Source organism: Ilyonectria robusta, assembly GCF_021365365.1.
Source record: "Ilyonectria robusta strain PMI_751 chromosome Unknown BGZ61scaffold_14, whole genome shotgun sequence".
In the NCBI taxonomy this organism is placed as follows: domain Eukaryota; kingdom Fungi; phylum Ascomycota; class Sordariomycetes; order Hypocreales; family Nectriaceae; genus Ilyonectria; species Ilyonectria robusta.
Genome location: NW_025764448.1, coordinates 552,455 through 572,293, shown reverse-complemented (window position 1 = coordinate 572,293; position 19,839 = coordinate 552,455). Strand labels below are relative to the sequence as shown.

The following is a 19,839-nucleotide window of genomic DNA, read 5'->3' as shown; positions in this document are numbered from 1 at the left end:
AGAGACTGGCAGCGATGGTACACAGTCGGGCAGCAATAAAATTGCCGCATTGCCTTTGTGACGTAAAGTCAGGCCGATTCAGCCTGACTGTAGCTGAGCCACATGTGCCGGATGGCTGTGCAAAGGCTTGGGGTATCACAACATTCGTCGACGTGTCCGCATGCTAGCCTTAGAAAATCATCCGCCGCCTGACTCTTACTCCATTACGGTTGCACTTTCATGCGGTTTCCCCCGGATGTGCAGGACTTGGTTGACTGCGAGGCGTTCTGGCTGTAATTGCGTCGGCATCACTTCGCCATGTTTCACAGGTAATCATGTCAGGTCTCCGGAATTCTGATGGCCATTTCTATAACCAGTATCTAAATTTGCTCACACTTTTTGGTAGATTTTAGATTGTTATAGCATATGGATCAAAAGACAATAACGTGGTAGGATGTCTTCCGTACTGTCAGGAGCGAAATCGGCTTCCTCTTCACCACGGCTAGACAATGATGATCGATTTTGCTTAATTTGTGAACCCGTAGCTCCCGACTGTTTTAAGCGGTAGTACGTATCTCTGAGGACATAGAGCCGTGTCTTGTGAAAAGTCATTATTTCAGTAGGGCAGACGAAAACTGGCGGGAAGAAGCACACAGACGATCATGGCAGAGCCGAAACGGAAAAGTTGTACAATGGACCGGTTGGACTGTGATGGACATGTGGCTGTGTTGGAGGCGGCGGTAAAAAATAACACCCGAGCCTTATGGCCTCGTTACCATTTTCCCTTCATGGTAAAAATCTAGTAGAGAGGGGTTTCATTGCTTGGCTCTGTGTCGTATCCCTTCTGCTCTTCCAACGTCTGCAGTTTTTTCCCGCAGATACAGCAGGACCGCGGCAGACACCGACTAGGCATTCAGCTCGAGGCTCAGGGAGACCTTCTGTCCAGCTTGTGCAAGCTTCTTTTCGATCTCGGCCAGTTCCGGCTAGAGACGATCCACTTGACACGGTGAGATGCAGACGACTTGTGGACGATACAGTACAATCTAGGAGTTTCGGCAAAGCAGTCACGCACTCATCGAGAGCAACGATGATCAGGGAGGGTCTTGCCCGCATGATCGTATTTTTCCGTACGTGCGAGAGGAGCGAAGGCTGCTGCCCAACAAGCAGGTATACAGGCCACAAGGATTAGAAATATTAATTGCACAATTAGTCCCGCAGGTACTCCATCAGCTAATGCACAGCCAAGTGGTACATCCACCAATTAACATTTCTAATCCTTGTGGCCTGTACCAGGCCCCGCAGGACGGCGGTGGCGCTGTTGATGCAGAAAGGACGCCAAGGCAGAAGCTGTTGATGCAACGTTATTAGCAGAGGCTGTATTAAGGCGGAAAGGACGTCAAGGCAGAACACAGTTTGAGCCCAAGGCGAAGTTAAGGCTGCGGCAGGGTGCGCTCACCGGTGTGGACGTCGCTAAGAAAACGCGCATTTATGTCTGTCTATATGAGGCGGAGCGCATGTATTGCAGATAGGCCGGACATCTTTACTGGTCATTCCTGGCACAGCCTCGGCGCCCGTCAGACCACTCATGCATCTCAGGCTGTTTATTTATGGCTGTGCTTTTCTTCGGCGGAATCTTATACACTATACAAGGGTGCCTTGTCGCTGATAAAATTTATAGATAAAGATCTCGACTTCATCTGACTTGTTCATAGCACGCTGCGGCTCGACTCTTACCACGCTGCCTAGCAGCATATATTTTATTCCTATTCCATCACTATCATGGATGTTGCTGGTCTTGCAATCGGCATCGCGGGCCTCTACACGGCATGTCGGGACTGTTACGATTTCTTCACCACTGTGAAAACAGCAGAGACAGAATCTTCAGCTCACCTGCGCGAATTAGAGATTCAGCAGTCAATTCTCAAAGCCTGGGGCTTCCATTGGCGGATTCAAAATGAAGACGACACCGAGCCGGAACCCTCCGATCGCACCAGACGAAAGCGGACCAAACTTCACGAGTACCTCTTGAGCAACCGATTCAAGGCCGAAGGCGTCTTCAACACTCTTTCTGCTCTTGCCGATACACTGTCCAACCAGGAGAAACTCGTCAAGCGCTATGGTATCCAGCTTAAACCAGCCCAGGCCATCCAGGATGGATCGCAGTTGACCAATAACGTCCAGTTGACCATCTCGAACACTACAATCGAGGATGTCAAACCGGTGATCGGTGAAGTCAGGAACCGTCTCTCGGTGCTTAATAAGCTTAAATGGGCTTTGAAAGACAGGGACAACTTCAAGAAACTTATCGCCGACTTGAGATCTCACAGCGAATCGCTCTATCGCCTTTGCCCCGAGAACGCATTCGAGTCAATGAACATCTATCTCACTATGGAATGTTTGGCCAAGCAGGAATCGCCAGCAGGTCTGAAGTGGACATCAAGACTCGCAACCCAGCATGCAGAAGTCGATGTCGAGTCTTCGGTGCGGGAAGGCTACGAATTGCTGGCTTCGACGGCCACTTTGAAAGCATCGGTGAATCAAAACAGAGGCAAGGAGCAAGCAGATGACACCACTCTCACCAGCGTTGACGAAATGCAACCTGAGATGTGGTATTTAGGAAAGGGCCTTGCCCTATTCGAAGAGCAAGTCGTTTACGTGGAAATGCGAGACTACCGCGGACCGCCGCTAGAGCTCACTCCAGAGCAGAAACAGCGAGTGAAGCGTCGTCGAAACAAGGAGCGCTTGTTGGCATCATTGCCAATGGAAGGCAGGGTGATGCACCGTTACAGCAAGGCTGGCATGAATCAGATCTACGAATACAGCGACAGCGACGAGGCCGAAGATGTCGAACCGATCGAGATTGTCAGACCAGCCGATCCCAAGCTTCGCGCTCTCATCAGGAACTTCTTCAATACCTTTCAAGGCGCCAACATGATGAAAAGCGTCTATGGTTTGGATATCGCCGGTACGATCGACCACACAGAAGGCGAGCACAAAGGTCATTGCAGCATTCTCTACAGGCTCCCCGGCACGATTGGCGTTCAGAGCCGTGACCGGCCTGCGGAAAACCTGAAGCTTCGCGCACCTGTGACGCTGCATTCACTCCTTGGAACCAAGCAGCAACAAGGCATCCGATCTATGCTCGGTGCGCGTTTCGAGCTGGCTAGAAAGCTTGTGCGTGCCGTTTGCCTACTTCACTCCAGTGGCTGGCTACACAAGAACATACGCGCAGAGTCAGTGATGTTCTTCCCCGAACATGTGAATGCACTCCAGGAGGATCGATACGAGGTCAAAATCGAGATCGATGTCTCAAAGCCTATTCTGATGGGTTACATCTTCTCACGGCCGGACGATATCATCATCCGAATGAATCCGCCATCTGCGCCACAAACAGAACAACACAGGAAATCTTACTATACCTCTAGACATGAATCCAATCATAGCATGATGTGGGATGACCCGATGGACGAGGAATCAACGTCGAAACGCAGAAAGGGAACTCCTCGAGCTAACAGCATATTCGGTCGCAATATGCTAGAGAAGGTAGCCGTGACCGAGGAAACGAAAGACACAAACATCAGTGGCTTCACGCTTGACTATTATCAGCATCCTGCGAAGCACGCAGATCCAAAGCGCCGGTATCGCCACGCATATGATGTATACTCTCTCGGTATTCTTCTACTTGAAGTCGGGCTATGGGAGAAATTGGACTATCCCGATCATGATGAAGAGGATCATTATGAGCGAAGACGAGGGATTTGTCGAGAGTATCTTGATCAGCTAAGATGGGCATGTGGAGACACTTATGCGGACGTTGTGCTCAGTTGTCTCATGATTGATAGCAGTGATGACGAAGTGGCGAAGGCGAGCGAGAGGGAGCTTTGTGCTAGAATTGTAGCCGACCTGGAGGGCTGTCAAGCTTAGTTCTAGTCTTCCAAAGTGTACGTTGCGGTACCTAGAGTGTGTCTGCATAACGTAGATCTCATACAAGCGTCTTGAACAGACTATTTGTTCCGAAACAAAAGGTACAGGTAAGTGCCGTGTAACTTATTTAGAGTGATTATCGATGTATCATTATGCGTCGGCCATTTCTTGATGATAACTATATATCGAGAGAAATGCCTTGAGGAACGAAGAGACGAAAGGCTCTACTAGGCCTGAACTTCCACGCCCAAATTTTGTCTGCCAAATCATATTCCTTGAGGAATGATGCCTTGAGGAACGAAAGGAGCTTAGTGCCCTACAAGAAACAGAAAAACGGCTTTCTACTGGGTAGCTCCTGCGCTGAGCAGCCTCTCGATAACCTCCAGGTGGCCGCCTTCCAATCCTGCTTGGAGCGCGGTCTTTCCATCGAATTTTACTGCTTCTGTATTGACGTTAGCTCCCGCGCTAAATAGCCTCTCAGCGACCTTATTAATGTATGGGATTCATGGCCTCTGGCCCTAAACCGGTACGTTCTAGCTATATACCTGGGTATCGTCTGTACTCAGTATGGGAAGAGCTGCTAGGATAGAGAAAGCCGAATCTGTATCTGAATATATGCTCTTATCCAAGCTTTTAGGTGTTATCGATCGTCCCTAAGAGCCGTTAAGTAGTCAACCGCAGGTCTCTGCAGTGATAATGTCGTGCCGTCGTAGCCGCGCCACAGGATCAACCCTCCACAGCACGTAGACAGTTTGTCGTTTTTCCTGTCTCACAATTCCGAATTCGATAACTGTTGCATCTAGTGGGTGGAAATAATCATATGTGTGAGAAGCTCTTGTTATTCTTCATATCTAACAGAGGGTCTGTGGATAAGTCTTATAGATGAAGATGACCTCGGATGACTTTGGCGGTGGAAAACGACGATAGCGAAGACCCAACTCAACAACCTCTCGTCGATGGATGCACAGAAAACCATCGCACAGGCGTCTTACAATGAATGTCCTCTTTGTGCGGCTTCCATTCCTGTTTATCCCTGTCACGTCCCTGCTAGAGAGCAGCTAGCCGAAAAGTCTCCGACCCCCTGCAGCCGGGACGCTCCGGATGCTTCGGAATCTTTGGCTTCAGCTAGCCATTGACCTAATCAAATGAAAAGCTAGACTGGTGACATGGAAGGTGGAGACGGACGCTTATGATGAAGGAAGAAATGCTTATATAGGTGACAATAACTCCTTACCCAAGAAGTCAATCTATTTTTTCTTTACACGTCCTTGAAGGCGCGCAAAGGGTTCGTTCTCAATCTATCAACCGATCTACCTGCCTCATCAGACGGCCGCTCAATCATGGCGACCCAACCACGCCTCAATATCCCGGTCGTCTACCGCGTACTGTTTCTCTACGTCGAGCCTTTCCTAGCCTTCGCTGGGTCCATAATGCTGCACTTCACCCCTTCGGAATTTCTCATCAAAATTGCTCCGAATGCGAGATACACGCCGAACAATCAAGTTGTTTACGACCAGGTTGCCGCATTCTATATCCTCACCGTATTCAATCTGGCCGTCATATTGCGCATCACAAACGACATTCGGATGTGGAGAGCTATCCTGATGGGCGTCTTACTCTGCGATACATTGCATCTGAGTGCGAACTGGAGAGCTCTTGGCAGTGCAATTTTCTGGGATCCTCGAGCCTGGAGTGGCGACGACTGGGGAAACCTTGGCTTTCTTTGGGGACACGCACTGGCACGTATTGCTTTCCTAGCAGGAGTTGGTATTGAACTCGACGGGGCTGCCAAGAAGAGTGATTAGGTGTTGATAGCCGGTCATTTTCAGAACTCGGTGTTCTGAGCCGATACCGCTAGGAAATCATATACCTCTACTTTCTGTATTATTCCCAACTTTGGGAGGCCAGGGAATCACGTCTGGCTTTAGAGATGCGATCTCGTTGGCTTGCAGACTTGTTATTGCCAGTCGACAATCTCCTTGGACCAGCAAAACTACCGATTACCGATCACTATTCGAGGAGGGGTGGTATACGGAGCGAAAACAGCAGCTGGACAAGTCTCTTAGTTCAACCATTGAGAATGGCACGTATTTGACCAAGTCGAACCCCATCAGAATTGTGATGCGCAACTAGTATCTCTAGGGACTTCAGCCAATACCCACCTGGAAGCGCTGGTTAGAGCAGAGGAATCGTAGAGAAGGGATGGTGAAGTATGAGTGGCAAACTGGGAAGGGAATGGCATTTCTGCCGGAGCTAGGAGGAGGCGGGAACTTTCTTCAAGCCTACTGCATGAGACTCAACTCTGCTAGTACGAGCAACAAGGTGGAATTCACGGATGATGTGATCCTTTTGAGCGAGAAGAAAGGCCTCCTTCAAGTCGTCACGTTTTTGGACTCGCCGAAGACCATCCAGGCAACTCGAGACGTCCTTTCTCTCCTTGACGAAGCATCTAGAGGGGCAGTGAAGGGAGAAGAAGCAACCTTTTTTTGTCAGCGACACAAAACCACCACAGGGAGCGGATACGATGGGACAAGACAGTGTGTACCGCTTGGCCACTGCGGAGGAATTCGCGTCGGATGCAGCCAACAGCAATGGACGACCAAGAACCGCTATTCTACGATGCCAAGAGAATCAATAGAGATTCTGGGTACAAGCCTTTTGTGATTCTAAGACCAGATCGATTTGTCTTCGCTGCGTGTGGAGATCGCGAGGATCTCTTGAAAGCAGCTCAATGTCTTGCACTTCTTAGGTATAAGTGGTAAGAACTAAGGGGTAACTAGCCGCGGGGGACATGACACATATGCAACGGGAGGGACGAGAAACTGGTATGTCCGGAGCAGCCCGATGGAGCTGAATCGATTAAGCGGGGACGATGGAAGTCTTCAGCAAGATACTTTACACAGTTACTCCATGTATTGGGGGTCGAGGTGCCATTTTCAGGCTCCCAGCTGCCATTCATGCCGCAGCTCTTGGCGACGCACATACATCAACAGGTTCGTCGGTATTGGGGTCTCTTCTATAAAAAAGTCACCATGCAGCAATGCCAGGTATGGTCCAATTGATTCTCAAAGATTGATGTTCATTGCTTTCCATTCAACTCTATTTAGAACAACCCAAACGGTGACAAATCTTTTTTCTCTTTTTACTCCCCTTCACCAGGGAGATCACAAAACGGCTCAATTTTAACCCACAATTCGTGATACAGGTGAGCCCTGAGCCACCGTGCATGTTCTGGATACTCCCTTAAAAAATCGATATTCTCCTTAAGAATAGGGGTACCAAGGTAGAGCTTTGACTTGATGATTTCTCGATAGTCCATTGGATCATATTTCCCATCTGGTCCTTTAGGCACCCGGTGGAACTTCCTTCCCTCCCACGTAAATGGCCATTTCTTGAGTTCTTTCTGTATCCTAGAAGGGAGGTCCTCGTAGATACGGACGCTGAAAATTTTGTTAGCTTGAGCCAGGGGTAAGATCAGATATAATTAAAAGGATTCGACCTACAGAGACTCTCCTGTCCATTTATACCATAATACTGGTACCTTCTCCTCTTGAATAGTGTGATCGTGACCATGATGATCAATCAGAAAAAAGCATTTACGGTTCTTCAAGCCGAAGTAGTCACGATATGGATACCAACGTTCTTGGGCAAAATCGTAATCCCGTTTCCAATGATGTTGGCAGACTGTGTTCTGAATGAACGCGAGTTTTTCTGGACGATCACTGCCAGGTACAAGGTGCGTAATTGTCTGTAGCAAAATCCGCACCTTGCCTGTTGAATTCGCCACGGGTGGCTGCGCTGCTGAGCTCTCCATGATTAGATTATGATAGCGATAGCGAGTGCTTGTGTTGTTGGCAATGAGTAGACGTAAGGCAGGGATTGACAAGCGAGCTGTGTGGTATGGGAAGAAGGAAAGGAACAGGCGGCAGTTTGGATTGCGGCTAGATATACTCATTGGAAAAACATCTTTAACCTTTTTGTTGCTATGTGACTCATGGAGTCATTAAGCGTACCTTAATGGATTTTGAACCCTCCTAGCTGGTTCGGGCTGTTCCGACATGGAAAACGTGGGATGACCTACAGTGAGAGACAGAAAGTTTGCACCCAATACTTGCACCGTAAACAACTTGACAAAGTATAAAAAATAGTGTCTCCTAATATTTTATAATAACGTATTATTTTTAATAAACTAGAAATAAAAATAAAAGCTTTACCTCAACCCTTACCTTAGATATTGTATCAATAACTAACCGTAATCTAATGTACATATTGCATCAGTGGCTTGGATCGGATGCAAAATTTATGATTCTGATTGTATGACCAAGTACGGCCGCACGAGCGCTCTCTCAATAGAAACCCAAGCAACTACAAACACGTAGCTCGATGGGAGTCAGTAGCTCCCTAAGTATGCTAGTCCCAAGCTGCTTTTTTTCTATCTGCCGGAATCCTGTCTAACTTTTCCGCCCCATTCTAACCTTCATAAACCAAGAGCCACAAATCACACGACCAAATCTAACCCCCCAAGGTCCCCACCGCCCATATTGACCCAAGTTACCCGAGTCCGGCTTCTAGCCAGTTCCATAGCTGGCTGTTCACTACACCACCTCCTTGCAACGCAGTAGCTTCTCGAACTGGGGCTTGAAAGTCTTTCTGCTAATATCGTCGATAAATTCCTCCCCCCTTGACGACCCGCCTCTATCCGAGGGGTATATGATAAGAAAGGGGGTGTTCGGTACTTCACAGGAGTGTGATCAGGACGTCGGCTGTGATCAATGTCGAACACGGGTCTGGTGATAGGTCAAATGGTAGTTAACGTAGCCGAATTGGATTGATAGGTAGGGAGCTTTTGTCCTAGCGACAGGTACTACCTAAGTTTAAAACATTATAGTGATTGATGGTGATTACTATATCGGTGACCGTCGGATCAACAATCATGTGTGCTCCGGAGGCTGGAAAAAGGTGGTCCCGTGCTGGTCTCGTGCGGCCCTTTCCCACATCATCCGAACTACCCCTTGTCGCTCTAGACAAGTAATACATAGTGAATCATAAATTAATTTGGGGTCCAATTATCAACATGCTAAAGTGAGGCCGAGGCGTACGTCACTTTGGTGGTTGAGATATGAGATGAACGTCCCAGTCCTCTCTACTGGTAACCGCGGAGACGCTCTTTTGAGATTTCTAGCCCCAACACCGATGCAGTGACCTGAAAATCGGCCATTTCCCGTGCCTGAAACTCGCTCACTCTCTGCTCACGGAACGAAGGGCTAGAGAAAGGCCAAAATAGTTTCCCATAGCCGCCGATCCTTGTTTGTCCTACCCTGGTCCTAGTAAGCTTATAAGCTTATTCGACAAGACGAAGAGATCGTATACGACCCAGTAATTAGGCTACGTCTAAGCTCAGGTGCAGGTTCTAGTCACCTTCCCTTTTGAGAAACAGTTGGGGCGTGATCGCCGTACCAAGCCATTTCGCGACGCCAGGGCTCGATGTCGACATCCCCTCGCCACACCTTATTGCTGCAAACGTCCTTTGCCAAGAATCATTCTGCAGGCTTCAGTGATTGAATCCAAGAAATAGGAAGGCCGAGTGTCAGCGCATGGGCATCCTAGTCGTCCTTGGATGGACAGAGAAAGGCTTGACGTTACATTCTCGGTTACATCGCCCGGCATGCGCATGCCACCGCATCCGAACATCCTTGCGAAGATGCAGATGTTGTAGACACCTGCCCTTATGGTTGGCTTGGCTTTGTCTAGAACTTGATCATGCTGACCTGTCTCACTGTACGTCGCATTAGACGTCAATTAGGAATACGATGGCGCGAGGTAAGCCCGTAGCCGGCCAGATTATTTAAACGTCGCGGGAGGTCTGTTCATTATTAGTTTACATCCATTGCAATTCTATCGTTTCAGTCGCCAAAATGGCAGCTGACACCAAGGATACGCAAATTGCCGACCTTGGGCACAAGGTCGGCAGCAGCGAAGAGGAACATCACACCGACAACGAAAGCACCATCGAGGCTCAGAGGTATTCTTACACCGAAGACCGAAAGATTGGAATTACTGGCTCCGTTTTCTTGATTTTGAACAAGATGATAGGGACTGGAAGTAAGTTAGATTGATATTTGATGCTTTCACGACTAACAATCGGTCAGTCTTCTCAACCCCGTCCAGCATTTTTGCAGCCACTGGTTCGGTTGGAATCAGCCTCATGCTGTGGGTTATTGGAGGCCTACTCACCTTCTTTGGTCTCAGTGTGTTTATGGAATTTGGCCTTGCCATTCCTCTTTCTGGTGGCGAAAAAAATTATCTCGAACGCGTGTATCGTCGACCCCGCTACTTGGCAACATGTGTTCTCGCTTCACAGATGATCCTTCTCGGCTTTTCTTCCGGAAACTCGCTTGCCTTTGGCAGATACGTGCTCTTCGCATCTGGGCGAGAGATCCCGGATGGCTGGGAGGCCCGCGGCATCGCCATCGCCTGCGTGACATTCTCCGTTGTCCTGCACAGCACCTTGCCGAAATGGGGAATCAGACTGTTCAATGTGCTTGGAACCTTCAAGGTCGTCATCCTCTTGTTCATCGTGTTTTCCGGGTTTGCGGCGCTTGCAGGTCACCGACGCGTGCCGAACCCACACAACTTTGACGGCGCCTTCAAAATCGAGAATGGAGATGGCTACGGAGGCGGAGGAGCGTATGCATACTCAAACGCCCTTCTGAACATCATTTACAGCTACAAGGGTTGGGAGAATGCCAACTATGTTCTGAGTGAGCTCAAGCATCCCCGGAAGACCCTGTCAATTGCAGCGCCCCTTGCCATCGGCGGCGTCACGATCCTCTACGTGCTCGCCAATGTCGCCTATTTTGCCGCAATTCCCAAGTCAGACCTTGCCAAGTCCGAGGTCATTGTGGCTGGTCTATTCTTTCGCAACATCTTCGGGCAAAGTGCCGCAGCTCGCAGCTTGCCGGCGTTTGTTGCGCTGAGCAATCTAGGAAACGTCCTCGCAGTCTCTTTTGCACACGCCCGCTTGAACCAAGAGTTGGCCAAGGAAGGGATGCTGCCATTCAGTCGTTTCTGGGCATCGAACCGACCTTTTAATGCTCCAGCGGCATCGGTATGTTTGATACCTATCGTTTTTTACTTCCACTAACTTGATTCAGCTCTTTATTCATTGGATCGTGACGGTAATTGTCCTTGTTGCGCCACCTGCAGGCCCTGCGTACAATTTCATTGTTAACTTGTATGTCAATCTGATGTCCTTGTGCTTAACAACGACTAACAATTGTCCTCTAGATATACGTACCCTGGTGCCTGGATCAACGGCTTCGTCACCGCTGGCCTTATCTATCTCCAATGGACGAAATCGGAGAATTGGAGTTCACCATGGCACACTTACCTTCCCATCTCTATCCTCTACCTTCTATCTAACATCTTCCTCGCGTTTGTTCCCTTTATCCCGCCCGAGGGTAGTTGGAATGCTGACGGCTATCCTTACTACGTATTCCCTGTTGTAGGAGTGGGTGTTTTGATACTGGGAGGAGTTTACTGGGCCCTTTGGACCAAGGTTCTTCCTCAAATTGGTGGATACAAGGTTGTGGCTGAGCGGACTTTTGATGAGAATGGCACGGAAGTCGTAAGATATCGCAAGGTTTCTGTCAAGGCGGATTAGGTGGCTAGGTGGATCAATCCCGATCGAAACAATTTGCATCTTACATGAGATATTGACATCGCGTACATGTATTTGCAGTTATATCTCTCATGATCTACTGAGGCTACACAATGTCATCACCGGGATCTAGGAGGCAGCCGAAACTCCGCGTTACGTACATTTGGTTAGACTTGCGGCAGCTCAGCAATTTTGTCGATGCTTTGAAGGAAGCGATTTAGGCACTTTAGTGGAGTTATACCAGGATCATTTGCCTGCGGGGCTCATTTTCGCCTTGAAGACCAAGAATGTGGATGACAAAGTCCAGATGAGGCCGCCTAGAACTTGCATTCATACACTTTCAGTTTGTCTCCACTGTGCCATATTCTCTTGGCCGTCAGTGGCGATGCTCTTGTGGCGCAGGCGTGCAGGGGACAAGGGGGTGGGGGGGTAGCTGCTTACATCCCAAGACCCTTCTCTTCGTCTGCGACATTTCCCATCCTCACATAACAGCAAGCCTCCGTGGGCGAGAGAGAGCAATCGCATCCTTCTCAATTCTCATGCTTCCTTAACCCTCTAACAGAGTCATATCAGATTCTCACTATGGCGGCCATTCCTTCAACCACTAGTCCTAAGGGTGGGACGATGACTGTCGAGGTATTAGTACTCCACTCACCAGGATTTCCCGTGGAACTATTCACTGATGAATATTTATTAGTATGAGTCTCTTGATCTAGAGAAGGGAGAAATCCGTTTGGCAACTATATTCCCTGGCTCATTTGACGATCCGATCCGGCTCTCATTCCGCCATGTCCATCTTCCAATCCCGGAACAGGATTTGATCCCACTGGCTGTAGGTTCGGAGAGCTTAGAGTCGTTGAGGGAGACCCTTCCAGCCGGGTGGAAAGCCGAACACACACTCGAGGGAAGACTCTTGTTCTGGAAGGAGGATGGTTCCGAGTCATCATGGACTCATCCGGACCCCACGTACTCCTTCGACCCAGCTCGCTTCTCCGCACAAGTACCGCTCGATCCCAGCCTACCTCCGTACGAGGCACTGTCTTATTGCTGGGGAGAGCGCTACCCTGAAGAAACCATCTTCATCGAGTCCAAGACGCCGCCGTTTGTCATGCCCGCGCAACCTAACCTCGTCAAGGCCCTGCGTCATCTCCGACATGCTGATGCGCCACGCACGCTGTGGATTGATGCCGTCTGCATCAACCAGTACGACAAGATCGAGCGCGGTCGCCACGTAGCTCGCATGGGTAGCATCTACGCCCTCGCGCCGCGGGTCGTTACCTGGCTTGGCCCTGCCACTGCCACCAGCGACGAGGCGCTCGATGAGCTGGAGAATATGGGGAGGCAAATCGAGATCACCGCCAGCGGCAGCTACCGGGCCCCTGGAGCAGACCATCCGGAGTGGGCTCAGCGTTACCCCTGTACCCCTGAGAAGTGGAACGCCCTGAGCCGTCTCTTCTGGGACCACGCCTGGTGGCAGCGGCTATGGATCTGGCAAGAGATCATGCTGGCACGCTCCAGCATCTCAGACGGCGCCATTTTGCAGTGTGGCAACAAGACCATCTCGTGGTATCTGGCACGCCGTGCTCTCCGGCTGCTGCGCGAGACTGTGCTTCCCGACGCCAGCATGAGGAAGGGACTCTATCCGTCACCCGTCATGTGGTTGCCACACACCTTTGCAGGAACGAGCATTCGGGACTGGGACAGCCTGTCTTATATAATGAGGTCGACAAGTCAGTCAGGATGCACGGATCCGCGAGATCGTGTGTACGCCCTGCTAGGTCTCATTCCCAAGAGGCTTGCGGACAAGATTGTCCCCGACTACGACGCGAGCGCGGCCCAGGTCTTCCAGGATGCTTTCCTGTCTTTTCTTGAGGTTAACAGCAACCTCATACTGCTCAAGTTCTGCGATGGCAAGCTGAGAACCGAGACTTGGGACGGGCCAAGTTGGGTTCCGGACTGGCAGGTTGGCGTTACCGTCACGCCGCAACAAGCGCGAGCCGCTGGAGGGACCAAGGCTAAGGCGAGCCTTGTCGCTCCTGGAGTTCTCGGGGTCGTCGGTGTTGCAGCTGCCCGTGTGGGTGCCATCAGCGAATCTCACTGGCTCAAGGACACGGCACAATCGTCGACTTTGGAAATCTGGGACATCATCAAGGCCTGGCATCATCTTTGGGAAACTAGCCCGGGAACATCCACCGGGATAGAGTTCTTCACCGCGCTTCGCTACGGCTGGGTCTGGGAACGCAGAAACATCGGTGTCTCGGCTCGCGAGTACGACCAGGAGTATCGGGCCCTAGTAAATCGCGAAGCTCAAGTCAATGACGATGACTTGGTTCGTGGGCATCTCCTGCAAGATATGGTCCGGGATGAGAAGAACTGCACCTTTTTCTGCACCCAGGACGGCCTGGCGGGAATGGGACCAGTTGGAATGGCCTCCGGTAAGTCACACAAGCATCGAGTCTTGCCACGCACACTAATAGGACTTAAGACGATATCGTAGCAGTTCTGCTCGGCTGCCCTCATCCGATTATCCTGCGAGCAATCATAGACTCCGACAAGAGCACCGACGCAGCCTATCAAGTCATCGGGCCTGCCTATGTCAGTGGTTTGATGGAGTCTCAAGCCATCCTAGGCCCACTGCCATCTCCATGGAAAATCAGGGTTGATCATTCCACGGGGAAAGAAAGGTGGATCTGGTACAACCCCGAGACCAAGGAACTCTCGCCTGATTTGCGATATGGAGATCTGCCAGCTGGCTGGACACAGGCCGGAGACGGAACCTTGAAAGATGAGCATGGCGATGTGCAGACTGAGGACCCCAGGGAATCCATTGATGCCTTGAAGGCGAGAGGGGTCCAGCTCGAGAAATTCCGGCTGTATTGAGCGTGCGACTCTGGCCGATGGGCTTGGTTTATGTCGGCACTGGAAAATTCAAATACATCTCTTCAGGTGGCTTGGGAATATCAAACCTAAAATCCGTTGAAGCATCAGATTGAGATGGCGTCACGCGTATGTATCGTGCTTTGTGGCAATCGAAGTGACAAGGATACATTCGCTCAACTTTCAATAAGTGCGCCGTCTCTAATTCTCGCCCGGTAGTCTTGAGAACCGGGATGAAAATGAAGGCTTGTGAAGCATCCAACTCTGCATGGAGACATATTCTGAAAATTATCTTAGAAGGCCTATCAGTGATATATCTTCAGTACTTGTTTATTGTTGAGCCAATGGCTCTGATACGAATCGACATGGTTACGAGCAAGTGGGAATATGCATCACTGCATCACAACTGCCTTCGTCCCTGAGCCATCCCTGAGCTCTCTTAATTAGGAATTAGACGCTAAATAAATCGAGAAAATTTTACCGCAAGTTTGGGAACGTAGAATAGGTAAACTCGGAGACGAACACAAGAGCAAACTAGCATCTATTTCCTGTTTCTAGAGCCGAGCTTCCTACCGCTCGAAAGCCTTCACCTCGCGCACCTCTCTACACCTAATCGTACTACATGTATCCCAGCTCTGTGAATCGCCTATGGGCCCACGCGTCGTACTCTTTATCCATTCCCTCTGTATCAGAGTTCCACTCCAGTGCCTGTTGCATCGATATACTGTCCCCAGCGAATTCGGGGCCCATGCAGAGCGGGCACAGCATCCTTATCGAGCAGTCCCCGAGCCGTGATGCAGAAGTCCACTCTTCAGCAACCTCTATGCCGTCTCTGCAACCAGCGCAGAAAATTCGCCCCCCATCGCAGAGGTAACACTGGCCCCGCTCCGGCCAAGCAATGACGTCCGGGACGGTGAGTTTTTCGAAGAGTATCTTCTTGTCTAGAGCCACTGTCGGGATTCTGAATACGGTGGGAGTTGCCTCATCACCGGGGAGGATGAAGGGGCGCTCGCCTCCATCTTGTAGGCAGCCGTGTGGCCTCGCGAGGTAGTATTCGTATTCATAGACAAGGTTGACTTCTGTCAGCGAGCCACATCGTTTCCACTTTGGAATCGCGGCGCATATGAGCGTAGTAAATTCGGCCTTGCTCTGCTCGAGAGATTGGGGTTGAACAAGGAAGTATTGGTGGGAATTATTGTCCCGGGCTGCGAGGTCAAGGATGTTGCGCCATATCTCAAGCGGTAGCTGCTTGTTGCCTTGCTTGGAAGAGATGCTGGCTGGAACTACACCTTCAATGTAGTTGAGATAGAGGAGAGTAGCGTCCAGCATCAGGATGCTCTTTTTCTCCACCCGCGAGTCTAGGCTGGAGCAGGTGACTGGCCTCATGATTGTTCCGGGATAAGCGTTGTAGAATGGCTTTTAAGATGAGAGTTGGAGAATGGTCGGGAAGAAGAATGTCAGAGAATTATCAGTGAGATGAGCGCCGGGAAATGGTCGTTTTTAAGCTTCGGTCGAACCAATCAAGGTGCGGGAAGCATTTGTAAAGTAGAGTCCAGGCAGACTCGCCAAACTCTGCCGCTAGCTTACATAAACCTCCAACTTTATTATCACTCAACGGAATAAAGGAAACTTACTTTACAATCCGAATCCGTTGAAAGGTTTAATCCATTTACAACAATATGGTTTGGCACGCTCTTCGCGGAACTGACGCAGGAAAGTAGCCCATGACTTCTTCATCTTTGGACTGAGGTTTATCAGAAGGCCAATAAAGGGCGCATTTGAGCTCTCGCTCTTGGCTCAGCAATACTCCGGTTTTTACAGCATCAAGATAGCCTTGATAAACAGTTCCTCGGCCAGGGAAGTCGAGGCATGGCAGCTGCCTAAAGCAGGTAGTTGCCTAACAGCCTGGCTTGAACCCAAATTCTACTATAAAGTCAAGAACAAGAAAGTTCATGCCGAAATGATGCCGATGACGGCCTCTTTGGCCTCAGGCACCCTGTTGAAGGGTTTTCCGTATCTCATGATCGGCAAGAAGACGTGTGTTCCTTATGACCTCGCTTTGGAAGGAAGAAAAGCAAAATGACCGCAAACAGCCCAACAAGCTATCTACGTACAAGCAAGCCTCTTACACGCATCAGACTAACAGTAACGGATTGATCGGATCGGATCGGGATGACGGCATGACGAAGACAGGGACTGTCGTAAATGCTACCTCTGCTGTAGACCAAGCTTGTGGCCACCGAGAAACTAGACAAAGCCATCCCGCGTTTAATCGGTATCCTTCGAGGGGAAGTGATGGAGGAGGTACCTCACAGGCGCAGAGGAGGAATCGGTGATGGCAGCCCCGATCCCGCTCAGGTATGGGAAAGAGACGACTGTTTCAATATCATGGTTGAGTGCCCCAGGCTTCTAGCAAAGAAGCAGAATGGATTTCGGCGTTTCGTGGGTCCGTCGCCCACTGGTGATGACAAAACATTCCAATCAGCTGCTCAGAGCTCCGGCAAGCTGTTCATGGTGGGTGTCTCGCCACTACAGTTCAAGCACATGGATGTCACGCACAACTGGTACCGCAGAGGAGAGGATAATCTCCAGTTCCGTCTTGGACAGGTGTTGGAACTTCAACCAGACATGATCGAACTACAGACCTGGAACGACGCTGGAGAGAGTCACTACATGGGGAACATTTGGTCTGAGGCAACTGGTGGAGATGCGATCCCGGCATATACCGACGGATACAACCACACGGGCTATTGGGAGATTCTTCCATCGTTTATTCAGGCGTAGAGGCGAGGCGACACAACTACGAAGAACATGGTTCCGACCAACGGTGCGACGGCTCAAGGTGCCTTTTGGCATCACACACTATTGACAACTGCGGATTGTTCCTCGGACACCATGGGCAAGCCTGCAGGCATCGAAAATGCCGACAACGTGGTAACAGTACGAAATGCGGCTTTGGCTCGACTTAGATGGATGCTGACTTGTTATAGGGTATCATTCTTGTCGCAGAGGGGCAGACCGGCCTCACTGTTTCTGTTTCGAGCGGTTCAACCGTTTCGGGAACGAATAATCTCGTCGAGGGATTCAATAAATTTGCATTCGCGGATATGACAACCGGCACAGTGATGGTCGAGGTTCACAACGGAGATGCTGTGGTTGTTAAAGGATCGGGACCTATCCCGGTAAGTCTTCCAGTGCGTGGTTCCGGCAGATACTAACGAGTCTAGGTCGCCGACTCGAGCTCTGTGTGCAACTATAATTTCCAAGTAGTTGCCCTGTTGAATTGAGACACTTTAGATTGGTTCCTTGTGGTAACTTGAACCTGTTGAGCACTGAAGCCAAATGAGTTTAGCGAAAATATCCCGAATGGCGAGGTGGCCAGTGAGGTGGAGTTGTGGCAGTGGTGGCTTCATGGTGATCCTTGGCTAGCGCTTATATGTGCGGTGCCCAAAGAGTCGACCCCGGCAAAAACGGCAGAAGGATGGTAGAAATGCAGCCCGATAGACTGCTTTAATGTGTGTTTTTTGACGTTTGAGGATGGATATTTCGTACGTACATAGATGGTCATACATAGAACTGAATGGCCAAATCTATACCTTAAAAAGCCCCCCCGTTCCTATTGTGATCGGTATGAAGCCTAGCGTGGCTAAACCTGGCAACGGCAAGCTGGAGGATTCCAGTGGATCGATGCTCATTTGGGGGCCAGGCCTGGCACTACTTAACAGAAGACGGGCAAAGCGAAAACAGGAATCCGGCGCCTAACAAGCGGATCGAGACGCTGCCGATCGCGCCTCTCCTCGTCTAAATGGCCATCTAAATGACATCAGGACGCCGTCCTGGCTTCAACCTGTGCTCCAGCGTCGTGGACGACGTCTCGATTCGGAGCATTCTGGCCCTACAAAGGTGGAGCAGTCCGTTGGTGCAGGGAATGCGGCGCCCTTGCGGCTGGAACCATGGCGGAGCTGAGCCTGGGCGGGCGTTATGATTGATCCAATGCTTCTCTCTCTGTGGTCGAGACGCGCCATGGGAACATGGGTCCCTAGTCCTGCTACGCTGGCTGACGCTCCTGGACATTTCCGGGGTTGTATCTGGACTCGCTTCCAATTTCCCTAGGGCTGTCGCAGGTCAGCTCTGCAAAAGCGCCAGAATCACGTTCGTTTTGTCTCTCTGCGGATTGCAATTAGTTCCAGCCGTTTGCTGTCCTGTCGAATTGCCCACCAACAAGAAGCTGCTTACACCGTCCGTTGTTCAACACCAAAGGATCATGTCGGCCCCATCGCCGCCGTCGCAGTCGCAGACCCCAGCACAGCCCGCCTCGGCCGCCGTCGCTGTCTCCCCGCCGTCGTACACGTCGACGCCAGCAACGGCGCCTGCCAACGCCGCCAGCTCGGACGAGAAGATTGCCTACCAGCCACCGGTTGCCGCTGAAGGGCTGGAAGTCCAGTGGGTGGCCTCGCGGGGCTGAGGCGGAGCGCGACACGCTGCTAATCGCACTTGATAGGAGACCCATCGACGACGAGAACCTCCCCGAGGTCGTGCCCCAGCCCGACAACACGCTGCCGGAAAAGGCCGTGACACCGGTCGAACCGTCCCTCATGTCGAACCCCATGACGCCGCCGCCGGCGTTCAGCAGCCACCAGAATGGCAGTCAAGGGCAGACGCAGACGGAGCCTCCCAGGCCGCAGCTCAACGGCGCCTACAGCTCGGGACAGAACATGAACATGATGCCGCAATCAGGAACCGTCACGCCTCTCCATCTGCTCGGCGACCAGAGCGACGCCGTCGACTGTCCGTTCTGCGAGCGACGAGCCATGACCCGCATCAAGAAAGACCCGTCATGGCTGACCCAGTACGGCCACTCCACGCCCTCTCCTTGTCCTTTGCTAACCCCCGTGCAGCACCGTCGCCGTCGTCCTCTTCTTCGTCACCTTCTGCGGCGTCGTCGCGCCCTACATGCTGCACTGGTCGAGCCACGTCAGCCACTACTGCGAGAACTGCGGTCGCAAGGTCGCTACTCGGAATTTCGGTCAAAAGGGCATGAAGGCATTAGGTACACCCGAGCACTTGCGGCAGCAGTCGAGATTCCAGCCCGCGGAGCCCCAGCCTGTGAACGACCAGCAGGTTTAACGTCGCGCGAAAGATACGGGCGAGAATAGCGGCGGCGATGGTAATGGGGTAATGGGGTACATAGGAGGGATAGCGGGTGGCAAGATGTTCTTGCGTGTAAATTTATCTTCAATTTGAAGCACAGAGCGCTATAATTATTGGCATAGGCTTTCTAATCTAAGCCACTGCACAGCTACGCAACAGGTATAATGAGGCCAGCATCACTCCATGGCTACCCAGCAAGCGGGTAGTAAAAAGAGATTGAGACATGCTCAAAAGAGCGACACACCACG

General features: G+C 50.9%; 10 protein-coding genes across 10 annotated transcripts; 8 read left to right on the top strand and 2 right to left on the bottom strand.

Annotated features, from left to right (window-relative positions):
* Positions 1 to 1,758: 1,758 nt before the first annotated feature.
* On the top strand, positions 1,759 to 3,903 carry BGZ61DRAFT_356335 (uncharacterized protein; the record flags this gene model as incomplete). Its single annotated transcript, XM_046240787.1, has 3 exons — positions 1,759 to 1,836; positions 1,894 to 2,751; positions 2,815 to 3,903. The coding sequence occupies 3 exons, from the start codon at positions 1,759 to 1,761 to the stop codon at positions 3,901 to 3,903; spliced, it is 2,025 nt and encodes a 674-aa protein (XP_046102346.1).
* A 1,340-nt stretch (positions 3,904 to 5,243) lies between these two features.
* On the top strand, positions 5,244 to 5,708 carry BGZ61DRAFT_534327 (uncharacterized protein; the record flags this gene model as incomplete). Its single annotated transcript, XM_046254136.1, has 1 exon — positions 5,244 to 5,708. The coding sequence occupies one exon, from the start codon at positions 5,244 to 5,246 to the stop codon at positions 5,706 to 5,708; it is 465 nt and encodes a 154-aa protein (XP_046102345.1).
* Positions 5,709 to 5,907: 199 nt separating this feature from the next.
* Positions 5,908 to 6,623, top strand: BGZ61DRAFT_55836 (uncharacterized protein). The gene has a single exon (XM_046255720.1). It carries the CDS (start codon positions 6,106 to 6,108, stop codon positions 6,565 to 6,567), a length of 462 nt encoding a protein of 153 aa, XP_046102344.1. The 5' UTR covers positions 5,908 to 6,105; the 3' UTR covers positions 6,568 to 6,623.
* A 422-nt stretch (positions 6,624 to 7,045) lies between these two features.
* BGZ61DRAFT_356160 (uncharacterized protein) lies at positions 7,046 to 7,717 on the bottom strand (the record flags this gene model as incomplete). Its single annotated transcript, XM_046240773.1, has 2 exons — positions 7,046 to 7,343; positions 7,407 to 7,717. 2 exons carry the CDS (start codon positions 7,715 to 7,717, stop codon positions 7,046 to 7,048), a joined length of 609 nt encoding a protein of 202 aa, XP_046102343.1.
* Positions 7,718 to 9,818: 2,101 nt separating this feature from the next.
* BGZ61DRAFT_356653 (amino acid/polyamine transporter I) lies at positions 9,819 to 11,566 on the top strand (the record flags this gene model as incomplete). The annotated part of the gene is made up of 4 exons (XM_046240804.1): positions 9,819 to 10,005; positions 10,053 to 11,011; positions 11,058 to 11,137; positions 11,191 to 11,566. The coding sequence occupies 4 exons, from the start codon at positions 9,819 to 9,821 to the stop codon at positions 11,564 to 11,566; spliced, it is 1,602 nt and encodes a 533-aa protein (XP_046102342.1).
* Positions 11,567 to 12,048: 482 nt separating this feature from the next.
* BGZ61DRAFT_589853 (heterokaryon incompatibility protein-domain-containing protein) lies at positions 12,049 to 14,921 on the top strand. The gene is made up of 3 exons (XM_046256600.1): positions 12,049 to 12,199; positions 12,261 to 13,998; positions 14,049 to 14,921. The coding sequence occupies exons 1-3, from the start codon at positions 12,146 to 12,148 to the stop codon at positions 14,441 to 14,443; spliced, it is 2,187 nt and encodes a 728-aa protein (XP_046102341.1). The 5' UTR covers positions 12,049 to 12,145; the 3' UTR covers positions 14,444 to 14,921.
* Positions 14,922 to 14,963: 42 nt separating this feature from the next.
* BGZ61DRAFT_454981 (uncharacterized protein) lies at positions 14,964 to 15,961 on the bottom strand. Its single transcript, XM_046246311.1, has one exon. The coding sequence runs from the start codon at positions 15,824 to 15,826 to the stop codon at positions 15,059 to 15,061; it is 768 nt and encodes a 255-aa protein (XP_046102340.1). The 5' UTR covers positions 15,827 to 15,961; the 3' UTR covers positions 14,964 to 15,058.
* A 774-nt stretch (positions 15,962 to 16,735) lies between these two features.
* BGZ61DRAFT_534323 (glycosyl hydrolase family 71-domain-containing protein) lies at positions 16,736 to 17,224 on the top strand (the record flags this gene model as incomplete). Its single annotated transcript, XM_046254135.1, has 1 exon — positions 16,736 to 17,224. One exon carries the CDS (start codon positions 16,736 to 16,738, stop codon positions 17,222 to 17,224), a length of 489 nt encoding a protein of 162 aa, XP_046102339.1.
* On the top strand, positions 16,924 to 17,992 carry BGZ61DRAFT_55820 (uncharacterized protein). Its single transcript, XM_046255711.1, has 3 exons — positions 16,924 to 17,380; positions 17,431 to 17,622; positions 17,668 to 17,992. Exons 1-3 carry the CDS (start codon positions 17,252 to 17,254, stop codon positions 17,725 to 17,727), a joined length of 381 nt encoding a protein of 126 aa, XP_046102338.1. The 5' UTR covers positions 16,924 to 17,251; the 3' UTR covers positions 17,728 to 17,992.
* Positions 17,993 to 18,477: 485 nt separating this feature from the next.
* BGZ61DRAFT_454978 (LITAF-like zinc ribbon domain-containing protein) lies at positions 18,478 to 19,839 on the top strand. The gene is made up of 3 exons (XM_046246310.1): positions 18,478 to 18,883; positions 18,942 to 19,289; positions 19,339 to 19,839. Exons 1-3 carry the CDS (start codon positions 18,705 to 18,707, stop codon positions 19,565 to 19,567), a joined length of 756 nt encoding a protein of 251 aa, XP_046102337.1. The 5' UTR covers positions 18,478 to 18,704; the 3' UTR covers positions 19,568 to 19,839.